The sequence below is a fragment of the Trichoplusia ni genome, chromosome 26 (genome assembly GCF_003590095.1).
Source record: "Trichoplusia ni isolate ovarian cell line Hi5 chromosome 26, tn1, whole genome shotgun sequence".
NCBI lineage: Eukaryota > Metazoa > Arthropoda > Insecta > Lepidoptera > Noctuidae > Trichoplusia > Trichoplusia ni.
The window spans coordinates 687,562-706,295 of NC_039503.1; the positions used below are offsets into that span (position 1 = coordinate 687,562).

At 35.5% G+C, this 18,734-nt stretch overlaps 3 protein-coding genes across 4 annotated transcripts in view; 2 read left to right on the plus strand and 1 right to left on the minus strand.

Annotated features, from left to right (window-relative positions):
* The first annotated feature begins 246 nt into the window (after nt 1-246).
* Nucleotides 247-8,916, plus strand: LOC113505644. Of its 2 annotated transcripts, none has more exons than XM_026888447.1 (13): nt 247-460; nt 1,538-1,680; nt 2,194-2,347; nt 2,822-3,015; nt 3,453-3,650; nt 4,191-4,343; nt 4,778-4,985; nt 5,570-5,745; nt 6,119-6,371; nt 6,888-7,039; nt 7,492-7,654; nt 7,984-8,087; nt 8,429-8,916. In XM_026888447.1, the coding sequence occupies exons 1-13, from the start codon at nt 404-406 to the stop codon at nt 8,550-8,552; spliced, it is 2,079 nt and encodes a 692-aa protein (XP_026744248.1). In that variant the 5' UTR covers nt 247-403; the 3' UTR covers nt 8,553-8,916. The 2 variants fall into 2 exon arrangements, with proteins under 2 accessions (XP_026744248.1, XP_026744249.1); XM_026888448.1 differs by having other exon boundaries at nt 247-448.
* Nucleotides 8,917-8,986: 70 nt separating this feature from the next.
* LOC113505645 (ommochrome-binding protein-like) lies at nt 8,987-14,261 on the minus strand. The gene is made up of 2 exons (XM_026888449.1): nt 13,563-14,261; nt 8,987-9,830 (listed from the first exon to the last, which is right to left on the minus strand). Exons 1-2 carry the CDS (start codon nt 13,569-13,571, stop codon nt 9,024-9,026), a joined length of 816 nt encoding a protein of 271 aa, XP_026744250.1. The 5' UTR covers nt 13,572-14,261; the 3' UTR covers nt 8,987-9,023.
* A 335-nt stretch (nt 14,262-14,596) lies between these two features.
* LOC113505498 overlaps nt 14,597-18,734 on the plus strand; it is a 32,739-nt gene continuing 28,601 nt past the window's right edge. The window contains exon 1 of the mRNA XM_026888238.1: nt 14,597-14,849. The gene's annotated coding sequence lies outside the window, so the exon portion shown is untranslated. The remainder of the gene's footprint in view (nt 14,850-18,734) is intronic.

Below are 18,734 nucleotides of genomic sequence, written 5' to 3' on the forward strand. Positions count from 1 at the left end.
AACAGTAGAGTATAATGTCTTTGGTTTAAACGTCACTGCTGATAAGGCTAGTACATAATAATTATCTATAAATCTTTTCCCGACCAAAAATGGTAATTCCAATTGCCAACATCCACCCATCTCACAGTTTGTGAGGAACAGCCTGATGACAAACAGACAGACATTACATAAAAGCGCGAGATCAAACTAACATTCACATTCATAATATTAGTAGAGATCTGATTTCAAAATAAACCTTCTTTCAAAATAAATAATTATGTAATACCTTTTTAGTTACAATAAAACCTTCTTCAATATTTATAGAGTAGAAGCTTATTGTCATTGGACGCTAAAAATAATGTCAATTATTGATTGCCACAAAAAACGTGCATTCTATTGTGAAAAGTTATAAATAATTTTTATAATGGTGTTAGATGTACTCAGGATAATATTTAATAAGTTCTGGAAGGTAATGAATTTGGTAATTTCGCTTTTGTGCTTATTTTATATCTACCGTAGGTATTTGAGATTCATACAGTTTATATACGTCCCACGGCTAGGCACAGGCTTCTTTATAGAAACGGAAGGCTTTGAGCAATGATTGCCACGTTAGCTGAAATTCAACAAGTTTTTATTTTAAACCTTAAAATGATGAGTGTCCTTTTTATGGAGAAGAACTGGCACAAACTCCATAAGTTACTCTTTTAAAAATAAGTGTAGGCTGCGGGTTGGTGATTTCAGCTTCTAATATTTGGAATCCAGGTTTCCTCACGCGGTTTTCCTTTAGCATTAGATTTCCTAAAATAAGGCAATCCAAAAGATATGATCCACCCCCCTTTCGCTGTAACGCAATGAAAAATATGAACTAACGTAACGGGAAAAATGTACTCTTACAAATCATTTTACGGAATTCTATACAAATACATGTTGATCATTAGATAAATCACTGCTACTAAAGTAAAAGACTATGTACCAAATTTTGCCGCCACATATTTTTTTTTGTTTCTTGGCTATGGCCTACTCAGCAAAGAGATATAATTCCTGGACGTTTTCAGATAGACTGAGTGACTGTATTAGGTGACAATTTAGTACTACTATATAACGACGAATACCTCGTAAGGAAACGCAAGAGCTGGAAGACCTGGGCCCCAATACTGCTGTTTTTCCTACACAGTAATTGAAAATTCATTATATTGACCTTGAGTGTACCGACCCATAAAAAATTTCCAATTATTGTGTAGAAAAAATGCTGAGATAGGAAGTGTCATTTTAAGCCAATTCATTCATCGGCCATTGTTAATAGTAGAAATGGGGCCCTGATGGAAAGCGAAAATTGGAAGACCAGCTTAAGGGCTTAAGTTCAGCTGTAAATCACGATAGCCTAAGTTAATAGAATAAGTTTAAAACCTTACCGGTGCAGTGGAGTGATAATCTGCGCAAGATGGCTGGCAGTAGCTGGATTATTTCGATGGCGTGCAATTGGGGAGGCCTGTGTCTAACAGTGGATGAATATGGGCTGATGATGATGGTCATGATGATAACCTTACAGCGTTTTCAGGTATTAGTATGTTCAAAAAGACTGTATGGCACTCAGCGGCTGGCGTTTGGATTGCTGGTGGGATTCTCTATGTGTGCTACAACGATACTATTTCTTTTCAATCAAGATCGACCTCGGCCAATTGGTTTGAATGATACTAAAGTGTGAGTATTCTTCTTTCTATATAATTATTAGCTGTCCCAGCAAACGTTGTTTTGCCAAAGAGCAGGAAAAATAAACGAAGGAAAAAAAATGCTTGCATGCATATTGCATTCTCGGATCTTCCGTATATGTACAAAAAAATCATGAGAATCGCTCGAGCCGTTTCGGAGGATTTCAATAACGTACACCGTAACACGAGAATTTTATATAATAGAGATAGTAATTCGCGAGGGGCCGATTCATAATGATTTATTTAACAACGATTTACTTACGTCTATTTATTGAATCGCGATCCCGCCGTCACGTCAGCTCATTTTTAAGGACTCTGGTTGGCGTTCGATACAAGTCGTGAAACAATAAACTATGTAGCTATTAAAGGTTCATGGGATCCAGCCTAGCTACGGACGCAGACTGACAGTAGGAACCTCAGTAATAGGATTTTACCCTTTGGGTAGACAATTCTGAAAAGTTGATACAATCTTAAATTCTACTAAAAGAACATCTACCACTTTCAGGCTAGTCCAGAGTCGTTTGAAGGAGATAATATTATTAGAGAAAGGCACGGGATGTGAGATGCCAGAACTGGACCCATTCTCCGCCGAAGCAATGAGGTTCATTGTAGATCTACCGAAAATTAAATGTGAAGGCTTCGATTGGGTTAAATGTGTTGTAAGTTTGGTTGAGTATTGTATAGTAAAGAAGCATGTTCAGTCAATGAAAAAATTCAGCTTTTCGCCCACTGCTGGACATAGGCCTCCTCCCAGTTGGGCAACAACACCCGGTCTTCAGCCTTCGGCCTCCAGTTTGAGCCTTAATCTTTTAAGCATATTAATCAAAAGTATTTTGAGCAAAAAATAAATCTATGTGTGCATTTCTCGTTGGTTAAGAATAACATCAGGGGTGCTGGAAAAATATTTATTTAAGTATTTATTTGAAAATACTCTTCGAAAGATGTCGACTATCAAGTTCAAGTTAAGTAAACTATTGGCAAAGAAAATTTGGCACCTTATAATATTGTTACTATAAGCCCATTCTATCCCATTGCTAGGCTGATCCCAATACATATTTTTTTGTCGAAGGTTTTTAAATTTCACCTTCTTAATTCTCTACACATTAGTTAAAGCATATTTTTATTTATTTCAGAAATCACAATGCTTCGTTGTAACTGAAATATTAGAGACAATGAAGGACATATCTTGCACATACAGAGAGATAATATACGTGAATGATAAACTATACCTTATAGATAATCCGGTTAAAGTGCGCGGCGGAAACGCTTATAATCTGAACAGGAGTGACCATGTCAAAGTCTCGTGTTCCGGTATGGATAAAACAAGGTGGGGATCTTTTGGAATAGTAGATTAAAGTCTATCTTATAGTTAAATTGTTATTCGATTTATTTGATAAGAAAAACCATTGTTAATGGTGTAACAGATTTACCAAGCCATCAAAAAGTCTTCACAAAATAGACATGTTAAACGTCACTTGGCAAAGTATGGTAAAACTTGTGAAAGATAAAAATACATTGTCTAGGAAACTTATAGTCATAACTATCTCACGTGAGATACAGCCTGGTGACAGGTGGACAGACAGCGAAGCTTTCAGTATATTACTCTTGACTTTTGGATCATCATCATCATCATCTCAGCCAATAGCTGTCCACTGCTGGAATAGGCCTCCGGATCTCCAGTGCGACCGGTTCATAGCCGCCTGTGTCCAACGTGACCCAGCGGCTTTGACTTTTAATAATATCTAAGTAGTGTTACATTTTCAGACCTAGCATTGTATCAACTCGTTGGTACGGCTACAAGGCTGGCTTCAGACCGGTGGCTGTGAGGAAAAAGAGGCCGATGGGCTTGGACAACTACAACGTATTGGTACTCGGGTTCGATTCCGCCTCGCATAACGGTTTCATGAGGAAAATGCCAAATAGCTTTAAATATTTGTCTGAGAAAGCTGTTATTTTGAACAGGTATGTGTTTGAGGTATTTTAAGGAAATGTTTATTTTTTTGTAACGTGTAATAAGCTGTTTTTTTTTGTTTTGTCAATAATATATTGTTACAAATTCAAATTGTATAAAATTTCAAATTCACATCAATACAGCAGCTATCCTGCGGATTCTGACGCATAGCTATGAACTTTTTTTATTAAAAATGATTAAACCTATGAAGTTTCTCACCGGTTCTTCTTCATCGGAATGACTTTTTCTAATCACGGACTTAGAATCACTTGTTCTGCCTATTTTGGTCCTACCTACTAGAAATAACATAATAACATCTTGACTTGGATTTTATTATTCTTTTTTTCGGTGTGAATAGCTACTTGTCGAACTTCCACCGACTAAAAATACCCCGGGCCCCTACTACTGCTTTTGCCAGAATCCCGGGATGGCTAGCGTATGCTCTGTGCGAGTCTGGGTGGCTCTAGGCGTTCAGACTCCTGAAGGATTTTATTACTCCTTGCCTAAAATCAAACTCCTTTCAAATTACCTTAGCATCTCCCTGTTCTCAGATACAACATAGTGGGTGATGGTACCCCAGCAGCTTTGTACCCCATCTTGACGGGGCGGGCTGAGGAGGAGCATCCTGATGCCAGGAAGAAAGCAACGGAACAACGATATGTGGAAGACAGGCTGTTTATATTCCACCAGCTGAAGGGATATGGGTAAGATTTCAGATAGCTAGTTGTTTTAGGGCCGATTTTTCATAAATCAGTTAAATCGGCCCTTAGTGTGGTAAATATATAATATAGAATCTTTTCTTAGGATTTATCTTTTAAAATAAAATTTATAGATTAAACAAATCTAAATACCCACGATTTTAAAACTCCATTAAATTTTTATCAAAATCGGTCCAGCAGTTGTTACAGTTTTCATCAGGATTGAAATTACCCTGAAAATTTCAGTCTGCTAGCTTTTCGGGAAGGGCCTCCAAATTGAGTTGGAAATCCAACCGGATCAATAAACAAACATACAGAAAGCGAGTGTATAAAAACGTGGGAAAAAGAAGAATATACTGTTTTAATTTAAGCGTAACATTGCTCTAAAATTTCACTTCTGAAAATTAAGATTTTTAACCCCAAAATAATTCCTATAACAGCTACCGAACAGCATTCTTCGAGGACATGCCCTGGATAGGCACATTCCAATACAGGTTCAATGGCTTCCGCAAGCAGCCGGCAGACCACTACCTCAGGGCTTTCTTCTTGGAGGAGAAGAAGTACTGGATGGACGGCCTTAACAAGCAGAACCAACATTGTGTTGGGGCCATACCCCAGTATAAGTTTATGTTGGATCTTACTGATCAGGTAAATTAATTAATTATTTCAAAATAATGTGCATAGAGCCATCAAGCTACCATAAAGAGGCAAATCAAAAGTCAAGTGCGGGTTGGACTCGCGACACTAATAAGGAAAAGAAGTGTGTATAACCAAGAGATCAAAAAGAAACAATTTTAAGGATACAAAAACCGGTTTTAGTGTGACTCGTAACAGTGAGGTTTAGAATTACTAAGAATTAGTTGGAGTTGGCTTCCAGGCTTCCCGGATGCAACTAAGTACCAGGGTTTTGCAAGGAGGGACTGCCAATCAGACTTCCTCAACCAAGTTTACTGTGCAACACGATACCCATTAATTAGACTGGTTGTCAGACTTTCTAGTTTCTGACCAACCGTAACGACTGTCAAAGATGTATAAATAACAGCCGGGAACCACAATTTAACGTGCCTTCCAATATACGGAGGAACTCGTTTTAATATAGATGGTCACCCAGCCATGGACTCACTATTTCAAGCTTAGCTTAACCTGTAACAGATCAACTCGTGCATTTGTAAATTAGCCATGAGCTCAGTAGTGACTGATAGATTTAAATACCTCTCTTAATTACTTTTCAGTTTCTCCAGCTAGACGGAAAAAAGTTCTGCTTCACATTCATTGTAGACGTTGGGCATGACAACTTTAATCTGATATCGAACGCTGACGAGGATCTAGTTGCCTTCCTGGAAACCCTGGACCAGAGGAAAGCGTTTGAAGATACGCTGGTCATCATCATGGGGGATCATGGGTCTAGGTAGGTGATTGAAGTAGGTTTTTGGTATGGAGGTAACTTGTACCCAATGGGAAGATGTATTTTTGAGTATGTGATACCAACTGAGTGATAATCGAATAAGGCGCTACACCAAGGAAAATGCTGAAAAGGACATTTTCGATAGCTACAGGCCAGACTTATATTTACAATGTAATTTTGTCACTTCCCAAAATTCTTGCTTTTCTTTTTAGGATCACACGACTAAGGGTCTAGACAGTCGGACAGCGTTTCAACTGCAATCCAACTGCATCCAAACGTGCAGTCCGCCGACTGCAATTGAACTGCTAAACTGCTGCTCTAGAGCCTAAGTTTGAAATAATTTTCTTTTAAACAATTCAAGAACTGCCATTTTCAGATTCGAGGGTATCCGAGAAACTTACCAAGGCAAGTTGGAAGAGCGACTTCCGTTGATGGCAATAATGTTGCCGGACAGACTGAAAGCTCTAAGGCCAGGTGTAGAAGAGGCTCTAGCTCGCAACAGAGATGTGTTGACGACGCCCTTCGACATACATACCACACTGTTGGATGTGTTAGGGCTCAAGAAGAGGAGCAGCAAGCATAAGATACCAGGTTCTGATCTGCGAAGAGCCTTGAGTTTGTTGGAACCGGTAAGACTGTTGTGCGATCTGGTTACGATGGGCTAGTAATGGGTGAGACAGCATCAAAAAAGATAATTTAATAAAGGATTTTATAGGATAGATTCACTGTACGTTTCGGCGTTGGGTATTTGCCAAAATTTAACCAGAATACCTCTAGAAATAGCCTCCTTCTATAATTCTATAGATTTACGATCGATTTCAATATGCTATCTTTGTACCAGTTTTGCTACTAGAGATAGAATTATGACACTATCTTAGTTTAAAATCCTACTATGTAATATTATAAACGCGAAAGCTTGTTGATGTCTTTGAAGGGATGTATTGGTGTATGGATGTTTGTTCCTCTTTCACGTAAAAACCGCTGAATGGATTTAAACGAAACATGGTACACAGATAGTTTAGTCTGATCATTTTCGATTCGGGAATGCGGATAAAAGCTAGTACGTCATAATTCTATCTCCAATTGTCAAATCTATCGTTAGATATATAAAGCGGCCGTTATTGATCAACGCCATCTATCTCCAGATCCCAGAGTCCCGGTCATGCGCCGAAGCCGGTATAATGCCTCACTGGTGCGCTTGCACTAAATGGTTTAACGTGTCCATCTCGGACCCCATGTACAATCATATAGCTACTCTGTTAGCCGAGTTTATTGACGGGATCAGCAAGGAACAGAGGTAAGTGTCGGTAGTTATACTTACATTATATGGTGAATGTTGTATTCCAAGACAGAAGGGAGAAACGGAGATTCTTTTGTCAATTGCTATGCATCCCAGTTCTATGAATCTTTTGGCAAAAAATCTCCGTATCTTCTCGCTGGTGAGGAGAAGAGAATTGATGCAGTCCTGCGAGATCCAGTAGTGTGAGTGTCGTTTAGATTTTAAGTATTTAAACGTATACTGTATGGCAATGGCAAAAGCTTTCGAAAACGATTTTCAGTATAGATGTATGTAAGTGTATATTTTAAGCAACTAGAATCATTCAGTTGCACTGCCCAAAACTGCTTTTCTTGTTTGAAAATATTAAAACATTTGATTTATATTACACAGCTAAATAAAATCCTCCAACCATAGCATTACAACCTCGAACCAAACCCAAGCACATGTCAACCAATAAACCTATTTTCCAGAGCCAAATGTGTCACCAGACAGCTGGTACAAGTAGACTGGGTGTTGCACAGAAGTGTCAACTCTCAACTCCTCAAGTATGGGTACAAGAACGAAATGGACACGTTTCTTGGGAACCCCAGGAAAGTGGCGCCAAGACCTGAAAAGGAATATTATCAGGCTAAGGTATACGACTTTCGCATTAAGGAATTTAATCCTTTTCCTTTTGTCACGAAGGTTTCGCTAACATTCAAGTCACATGCACCCAGACTCAGTACAAGCATTCGTGGATCACACAAACGCTTGTCCTACGCGGGGATCGAACCCGCGACACATCGCTCACAGTGGGTTTGGCGTGGTGACCTCAACCACTCGGCTATACGGAAAGAGGCCTAAGCCTAGCAGTGGAACGTAAAAAACCTGGTATTATTAAATGAAAAAAAATATCATAATTGTTATGAAATTGTCATTCAAAGAAGTAGTATTAGAAATTCGATACATTTACCAAATTTCAGATTGTTCTGAGTCCCGGTAGAGGTGTGTTTGAAGGCACCGTGACCTACTACCCACAAGCAGACTCTATCTTGATCAGTGAGAAGGATATTTCAAGAGTTAACGCGTGAGTTAATCGGTACAATAAATCCTTGCTAGCATAGCGGCAGAAGAATACATCATCTCAAATCTTGGTTTGTTAGAGATAACCTGTGACGGATGGGCGGATAGAAAACGGACCCTCGGTATTACACGTTTTTACCTGTTTGTCTGTCCATCCGTCGGTCCTCTGTAACCAAGTTGTATTTCAGGAATCGTTTTAGCTAGACACAAGACAGTTTTGCGCAATTTGATTTTTGCACTATACATAAGTTGATAGCACTGCAAAAGGCCCCGTTTTCGTGCTGAGTTAATGTACAGAGTCCAAATAATTAGATTTATTATTCAAATAATTCATCATTATTACAGGTATGGCGACGAATCGAGCTGTGTAACTGAAACACATCCGCATTTAAATAAGTATTGTTATTGTTCAGAAATATTTGTGACCAGATCTCCCAACCCACCGATGTTCATTAGTGATGCGCGTTAGGTTTATCTATTTTAAAGACTGACTTATCGATATCTTTGTATAGTTTGTGATTGTATGATAGCCTTTTTAGGGTTCCGTAACCTAAGGGTAATATAAAATCGTGATAGCACGACAGTTAAAATTATCATAGATATTATTATCATATATATTTCTGTTGAAGCTAAGCTAAGCGAAGGTTGTTAAAGTCACAAGTTTCTTAGCGACATATTGGGCCTTTTTGAGCGGAACCCTAAGAGTCGAATTCGACTCATACTTAACCGGTTTTTAAGTTGTAAATGTTGTGTGTTTTTATAATAAAATCTTTCTACATATTTCTTTTTCGTTTTTTTTTATTGAATTACTGCTGCAGTGAAGTTTAAAAAGTGTGTCAAAGTACTGTAAAATATCCATTTCAAAATGACCTTCAAGTATAAGATAAAATAAAACAACTATGCTACAATAAATAAATTTATCACAAACAAAATAAACATCTTAATCTCTGATATAAGGTACAGGGTTGTTCAACTTGACAATATTATCGACAACCACATAAATAGGGTCGCCCTGCCTATTAAACGTAATTTCCTTTAAATCAACTATATTAGAAACTTTATCTAAGGCGTATTTATATTTATTATAAACATACAGACCACTTGTCGCACTTACATACGGCCTGTAATTAAAATCAGTCGTTATAGCATCTACTGTGTACCGTTCATGGGTATTAATCGCTCTGGTGCCTAATTTAACTCTAGACAATTTCCTATTTTGCAAAAAAAACATATTGTATTCATCGTCAACTATTAATTTGTCGACTGCTATTCCTGCTAACTCTTGCAAGGGACTCACAACACCATACTCAAATCTGTAAGCTTCTCTCCTCCTGTTGATAAAGAATATGATGTCTTTGAAGAATAAGTAATGAATGCTGTCTTGTACTGGCAATTGTTCTGGAACCTTCTTTTCGTTAATGAAGAATAGTCCATCAGCACCGCCTACATAGATTCTATTTCTTCTCTGATCGATAGCTATTCCCGTCGCGTTTCTAATGCCTTCGACGATGCCTGTGGCTTTAGTTTCCAAGTTGAAAAAGCCAAGGGCTCTCATTGGGATCCTTGCGATTTGATCGAATGTGAAGTATAGAGTGTTATCATTATTGTTGAAGGCCATTTGATGGATGTTATTGAGTCCTTCTTTTAGAATTTCGACTTCGTAACATCGGTTGGTGAAGACTATTCCGATGCATTTTTCGCTGTATGCCGTTTGTAAGGCCAATGTTAGGAACAGTAGTCGCGTTATCTGGAATTGAAAAGAGTATATTTAAAAATAGGGTTGTTTTAATTTTTTTTTGGAGAGAATGTAGAAACAAAAGCATGTTATCCTGTTACACAATATTCCATAGTCTTTACTTTACACTTAAAAATAATCTTTCAAAGTTAAGGAAGCGATTTTGTTGTTTTTGTGACTGCCTTGCAGTTCTATCTATACTAATATATAAAGCTGAAGAGTTTGTTTGTTTGAACGCGCTAATCTCAGGAACTACTGTTTCAAATTGAAAAATTATTTTTGTGTTCAATAGATCATTCATCGAGGAAGGTTTTAGGCTATATAATATCACGCTGCAACTAATAGGAGCGAAGATACAATTTAAAATGTGGCAAAAACGGGAAAAAATATTAATCTTCGAGGGCTTTCGTTCAAAAATTCCTAACAATTATAACTTCTAACTACGCGGACGAAGTCGCGGGCAACAGCTAGTGTATGGATATGCATGTACTAGGTGCAGGTTCAATCTCAATACGGGGAAAGAAACAATCTGGTACTTTTTTTATTATTCTAAGACTTCGCTATCAAAAAAAGTGAAAGAGAACATTGTAAAGAAACATGGAACCCAAAAAATTTGGAATCCGATGTGCTAGCGTGGTGATCAATGCTCAAACCTTCAATGATCGTAACAATCAAATAATCAAGGCTGATACTACAAGGAAGCCTCCTAGCTTGGTCTACAAAAAGGCCTAAATCCATATGGGAAAAGCCGTTCATTTAAATGTAGGTATGATTTACATACAACCTTTGTAACAGAATCAGTGATGCAAAACTGATGATACGTAGGCACAGTACGACAATGTTCAATGGCAAACCGTTTACTGTTGTCAGAGAGGTCATCGCCCATCAACTTGCAACGATTTTTGTAATTTACATTATTTTGATCGAAATACTAACCTTAAATCTAAAACGTATAGGGACAGTAAATAATTATCGTATTTAAAACAGTAATTCATTGTCATCATCTAATATATAAGAAAATCCTGTGATGGTACGAAATTGAAGTCCTCCGAAACGGTAAGACCGATTCTCATGAAATTTTATGTGCATATTGACTTCTGAGCATCGGACAAAATCTATTTTTCACTCGTCTGAGTTATTATGGTCAACTTACACATCGTTTTTTTTAAGACCTCCGCTCGTACTAGTTCTTTCTTTTATTTTTACCGAATCCACCTATAATCTAATACTATGAAACTCATACAAATATACGTAAGGCAAAATACAAACGTAACGTCCCGAGTAAGAAATCTGCAGTATTAAGTAAACAATTGAAGATTTAAAGGGGCAAACACTCAGTCTCTTAGTTTAAAAAGGTAGGCGTTAAGAAAGCAAAACATCATAAATGTGAGTTCATTAGGTACTTTAGAAGTCTGGCTAGACGATGTTATCAGGCCGGTATTCCCAAGAAAGGGGAAGCTGCAATATTCTCGTTCAATTCCAGAACATTCCGTCAGATTACTTTCACGCTGTATACAAAGTAATTTGTTGTAGTTAATATATTTTTGACTAGCTGTTGCCCGCGACTTCGTCCCCGTGGGTAGAAGATAATAAGTTATGATTTATACCTGCCCTGTTTTTTTCACATTTTCCAATGTATCTTCGCTCCTATTAGTCGCAGCGTGATGGTTTATAGCCTAAAGCCTTCCTCGATGAATGGTCTATTCAACACAAAAATAATTTTTCGATTTAGACCAGTAGTTCCTGAGATTAGCGCGTTCAAACAAACAAACTCTTCAGCTTTATATATTAGTATATAGATTTGTTTGTTCCTAAACAATGCTGTCTCTCATTAGGTAGACTCTATAAATATTTCTAAAGAAATAATGGTTCAATCGTAAATGTCGGGTTTCCTAAAATATTCTTATCTATTTCAAGTTAATCATCTTACTATGCCTTATCGATAAATCAAATTGTGTAATGGGTCACAAATTTTTATCTTTTAGAAGTCTTAAGTAATACTGTAAATAAAAGTATTTGACACGATTTCGTTCTAAAATCAAGGGAACAGTCAAAAATATATATAATATATGTATATTAATTGTCCCTACTTTAGGTCCTAATGATCTTATCTGACTGTCAAGACTATCCAAGAGACAGATAAATAGGTTGAGGTCTTATCTGCGTTAATAGAGTACACTTGACCTCCAGATTGATTTATATCGAAGGCTGGGACCCCAATATTAACGTAATCATAATTATTATAAGTTTACTAATAAAGGCGTGAATGGAAAAATATGAACGGCTTTTGGGATCTTGTCTCGTAATCACAAGCTTATAGTTACCTACCAACTAGTTTCAGTTTTTCAATGCATCTAGTTAATCCCCCAAAAATGCAAACACCTTGGCGGCCATTTTGGTGACGTATATTGAAAATACATTTCTAAATTATAATTGCAAGCTGCTTCGACATCTAAAAAATTCAGTTTTACTTCAGAATAACAGATAAATAAGTAATATTGTAATACTAGCTGTTGCCCGCGACTTCGTCCACGTGGTTAGAATTTTCCCCGTATTTTCCACATTTTCCATTGTATCTTCGCTCCTATTAGTCGCAACGTGATGTTATATAGCCTATAGCCTTCCTTGATATATGGTCTATTTAACACAAAAAGAATTTTTCAAATCGAACCAGTAGTTCCTGAGATTAGCGCGTTCAAACAAACAAACAAACAAACTCTTCAGCTTTATATATTAGTATAGAAGTATAGATATAGATATAGATTAGTATAGATTTAAATCCAGGACTCGAGAAGGCTGGACGAAAGTTGGAAAATTTCTTGTATTTATTCCGTAGTAAGATAAAGAGTTGACGGGTTAAGATAAATGCTTTTATATTCCGACCTTCATCGAATTATTTCTTAAGACTGAAAAATAGAGAAAAATCTTCAAAAAATCTGTAAAAATCTGTAAAAAACAAACAAAAGTTATAGAATGATGATGTTTATTACTTTGGGGGTCAAGGTGAAACAAGCAAAACGTGGCTTGAGAGTTAAAGCACTGTTTAACATGAAACTAATGAAGACATGATAATTGAGGTGAAAAATTGTATTTCCTTGTCCTAGCTTTGTTTACAGCTGTATGTTTCTAAAATACATTAGACGTTACATTACATTAATAGATACCTTGCAATTCGTGTACCTTAATAAGTATTCTAAAAGCGCATTTGTTCTTTATCCAACATTACATAAGCCGCCGTAACATAGTCACAATGAATACGTTTCACACACATGACAAATGACAAAGGTATTCATTCAATCATGCAGTTCAATGGCTAAGGCACAGGAATTTTTGCCGACAGCCAAACAAAACAAATTTTAATTTTTAATTTATAAAGCACTTGTGACTTATAAATGTTGTAATTGTTTTGATTTTTTTTATATAGCAATCAACACTTACAGTGTATCAAAAACGGCGGGAAATAAAAAATGAGGATTACAATTGTCAGGGTTGCTAATTTGAAAATCTAATCATGGTCTAAAAATATAGTAAATACTTAGTACCGGATTATAGCGTACCTAAGTACCTACCTACTGGGTTTAAAGCTTTATAGCTGTAACTAGCAAGTAGCATCTACTAATAACTTACATAACGTTCAATAGGTACCAACATTTTAACATCAATATAAAGTTTATATGGATTACTTTATTTTCACCCTAATGTAAACAAGCCCATTTTAATAGTAAATAAATAAATTGTACTTACGTAAATCATTGTGTAATCAACCGCGAAAACACGTATTCACATGACTAAGGTCTCAAATACACTGGCTGGTGATCGATTTGATACAAGGTTGGACGAACTTGATTTTGAACCATTCACGTATGTGGAAAATTATATAAACATAATTACTATCGGATACGGAAGTCTGTTATTGTTGATATTTTCGAAGCACAGTTTGGCGGAAAACTGTTTCGAAGTTACTTTTTAAAAATTTTAGGACAGATTAATTGTAACTGACGTAAGTACCTAATTTTTTTTCCATTTTGTTATCGATTACTTTAAATCACATTTTAAACTGTAATAAGTTAACGTAAGCCTAAAGTTAGAAGGTTAATGTGCATTTTGCCTGTAAAATTAACCTGAAAAATCTTAAAAATTAACTAAACAGAAGCAATGCTGGAACGTAATGTTATTTTCAAATCAACTCTGGAGACGCTACAATTCATTGTTAGACCCCTCTCCTATCTGCAGCGTAGAGTGTTATGCTGACGATGTCGAGGAGAAAGTTTTATGTCATACTTATAGTACTGACAAACCTGTTTTATTGGGCAGGTCATGACTTATCATACACTGCGGTAGGCGCCAACTTAAATTACGTAAGCAGTGCCAAGCTCACAACTACTCACAGGTGTCTTATTTAGTAAACCTGCAAGTGGAGTAATTAGGAGGAGACAAAAAACTAATTAAGATTTTAAAGCCCTCTTAATAATTACTAACATTATGGTACCATGTTAAATTTAAAGAAAACAGTTGAACTCTAATACTTACAAGCCTGTCATTGGTTTTAGCTATAATGACAAGATGGCGTTGATTTAAGATTTCCGACGAGCTGTGAAACAAGCTCTGAATTAAACTAAAAAAGTTTTAATATCTACATAGTATTTGTGTTGCGTTTTATAATTTAAGGTGTTTTAAATAATTAATTCAATGTATGATTACCCTAAAGATTGCAAGCGCAAGACATGCTGCAGCGCCATCACAATAGCGCGCTTCGTAAACCGTCCATATTGTACGTCATAATGCAATTGTCAAAGCGGGGATTGATTTGTTAATTGTTTTCTATTACACGTTTGTTATCAGCAATTTGGTCATTAACAGTCATTATTAGTCGTACTTGAGAGCGGTTCGATAATATTTGTTTATTTTTATTTGTGTATACATCCGCTGTAAATACAAACTCATAATTTGAAAATAATACATGTGAACGATTATTGTGTAACCCGGCACAGTGTTTTCTTTTTTTTATAGAATTTTAGGTCAAATTCACAAGTAAGTAAATACTTTTTTTATATTTCTTTTTTAATTTTTATGTCATGATAATCTGTTAAAAAACTATGCTTTACTCAAATGAAAGATTCCTAACAAAATTACGAAGTGCCCATATTTTATAGTGAATATGTTTACCTAATGATTATAATGCTCTAGATAAAAATCGCAGTATTAATATTTAATTAAACGACAATAATTATTTACGCTTTAAATGTACATTGCACTTTTTATCATTTCTTCACTATGTAGAACGCATACCGGCCTCGATTCTTGCTAATTGTAGAAACACGTAAGAATGTTAATATCGATCTTTTAGAAAATTATCTAAGATCTTGTTATTCAACTGTTAAAAAACCTTGAGTGTATGCATAATATTATGATAAACACAAAAGTTTTCCTTCTACTGTATCTGTCACAATTTTTTTTTTTCTAAAGAACATCTTTGGTTGGAGTATTGCATGGAAAGATTTAAATATTTGCTTTTATTATTTTATTTTAGACGATTGATTAAAAGTTGTTCGTACTTTAATAATGACTATGTAGTTAGTGCTGTTTGCTCCACTATTGGGCAAAGCTGGACTTTGATTCCCCGTTCTGTCTGTAATAAAATCTATCTACTTAAAATGCTTTTCATGTGTCTGAGAATATTATCAGTCTCTAAATATTTCTATAACATAACTTGGATTTAGAAAAATTACAAATTTTACCACAAAAAATTTATTATTTACTTTACTGCCCTATCAATAGTTTAAAAATAGAAAATAACACAAGACTCATGGGACACACAAATGTTCAAGTTTATTCTAAAATTAAATAATAAAAGCTTCATAAGCTTTATCTTGCTACACCTCTATTTAAAACAAAAAAAAAACCGTAAAATGTCTTCATAAAAAAATTAAAATCTTAAAAACTATTACTAGACTTCATCAAGTACTTGTAGTGTAATACAAAGTGCTAATTAAAAATTGTTCATGTAACAATTTTCCTACTATGGTTTATACCCTTTTTAAACAGAACATTCAAAGTATTTTTTTCCTTCTACACATAAGTTGTTAATTAACAAATTGAATGCTTAAACCTGCTTTCCTGCTTAAATTATTAATTCAATATTTTTAAGAAACATTATGAATTATGACCACAATTGTTTTGATTTATTCTTCTTTTCCCTGTTGCCAAATGACTTTGTTCACATATTTAATGAAATAAAAGTCTTTATGAATTAATTATTCCAGGCTTCATCGATTTTTAACTTTGCCCTATATCACCTACAACTAAATGCCTTTCCGCAGTCAATGCTTTCTGGATTCCAAACTGTTATTATGATGTGTCTTCAGATCATTGAAAAGCGATCTTTTCTGAAAGTCTAGTGTACTGCGGGCCAAGTGCACGATTGAGTGAGGTTTTATATGTTTTTGCTACTTCGTTTAATGTTATGGTCTTTATTAGTATAATTGGTTTTTGCAGGACCTATAATAAATAAAATTAATAACTCATTTATTCATTGTCACGGCCAAAGGAAATTGTAGTAGGTCTTTGACACTCATATTGCACACCTTTAATACTGTTTTGGAAGAAGGTTATAATACTACCTTAGTAAGAGCCGACCGTTGGACAATTTCCCCTTTTCTTCCAACCCACTTTATCTTTTGGATGCCCTGGTCACATATAGCCCAGATAGAAGTACACTTTCAGATACATAAATATACTTCCTGACGTATTGTTAGTCACCCTATGGTGACTAACAATTCGTCAGGAAGTCCTTGTCAATATTTAAACAAGTGCTCATCATTCATTGTTTTAAAATGACAACAGTTAAACAATTCGTGTTTCTGCTTTCGCCTTTAAACATTATCAATATTTGTATGGAATGTAATCATTAGGTGTACATGTAGGATGTGCTTTGTGTTATTTTTTTTTTTCTTGGTTACTACACAACTTCAGACTGGATGAACCTATTTTGTTGATACTCAAAAACTTCATAAAGTTTGCGTCAATAGTTTTTTATTTAAAGTCGGTTTTTTTCCTTGGCGAAATTATTAAAAGTTGTTTTTTTTTTTACTTTTTTACTTTTCTCATGCATTTAGTCGTCTTTTCGTGTACTTGACGACCAACCCGACACTTAACTCAGAGTTTCTGTCAAAGTCTCAAAACCTTGGAATATGGATTCGTGCGAGTAGTGATTTGATCCTTGATCTGTTGCAAATTTAGTATTTTTTCGTCTTGGCTCAACTTTGAAGCAAGCATATCATAGGTATATTTAATTGACCTTGCACTTATCTTTTCTACCTTTATTTATGGACTTTTTTTTGTTTTTGGTAGTTTGTCGCTAGGTACTTATATTTTTTCTAATTAAAGACTGCGACTCTGCGACTGCAAGACTGCGACTCCCGCAGTTAGGAATTAGATCCATGTGCTGCGAGGGTTTCACAAACATTCAAGTCAGTCGCACAGTCGTTACAAAGCCAGTTCAACTGAAAAAAAGGCATTTGTTAAACAATTCCACTGTGTTTCAGAAATGCTATGTTTTCATTATAAAACTCATCCATACAAATTAGTACTCTCCTATAAGTCCCATCTCCATCGTATCCAAGTTTTAAATCGCTTCTATATATTTCGGACTTTAAAGTTTCTTACCGGTTTTTCGCCATGCTTAGACAGTGGCGTAGCTAAGGGGGCGGAAGGGGCGTTTTTTTTTGTAGAATTTCGTGGAGTCTTAGTGAATATTTAATTATTTGATTTTGTTCTTTCACCATTTATAAATAATAAATGATACATGTCTTTTATCACTGAAAAAATAATGATTTTTACATTCGATGGGGTGCCACCACCAACTTCCGCCACTGGTCCACGCCACTGGCCTAGGAATAACGTTTTAAAACCGTTCAACTAGAATCATTACTAATACGTTTAAAAAGTGCCTGGAACACGGCCTATTTGTAATAAAAAAAACTTTTTATTTTGAATAATTATATCTTTTCTGCCTATTACAGAAATTTAACTAAGTCTGTAAGTCCTTGAAATACTTAAGCCCAAACGACAAGTATTGAATACGGTATTAAAAAAATGTCTGTCCCAAGGAATGACATGAGCCATCTGCCGATAATCACCTCTGTGATTTCTCACTCGTGTGAAAGAGAGACGCCGCTCTACGTGTAGTGCGTTGTCTCGCTTCCACATCTGCATAATATTACTTTAAAACTGTTGACCTATTGTGGTTGACCGGCCGATTTTGTCAATCGACGATGCCCAATTTATTGAGGCAACTTATTCTAATAAGTACCTAACTGCTACATAATAATTTGTTTTGTATTTTATTCTCCTACATATTAATTTACAGGAAATAATTAAAAAAGGTAAGGATAATAAATTAAATAATAATAGATTAAACAACTAAGAAACCACCCTTTTAAAAATAATTCTTACTAAAATTAAAAAAATAATTTTCAAATTATGGATAACAGTGATAAATTTTATTAAAGAAATGTTTTAATGTACAAATGCGTTGGTTGCCTCATGATAACACTCCATCACAACCTACGTGCATGGTGGGTAAGTTTGCGAAGTCCCATTCACTTTTATTTATTGTAATGGATTTGCGTACTATTTATCCATAGCTTATTGAGCTATATTGAAGAAATATTTTCAACTAGCTGTTGCCCGCGACTTCGTCCACGTGGTTAAAAGATCTTGAACTGTTTTCGCAGCGCACGCAACGGAAGCCCTAAAAGAATAATTTTCCCCGTTTTCCACATTTTCCATTGTATCTTCGCTCCTATTAGGCGCAGCGTGATGTTTTATAGCCTTTAGCCTTCCTTGATAAATGGTCTATTCAACATAAAAAGATTTTTTCAGTTCGAACCAGTAGTTCCTGAGATTAGCGCGTTC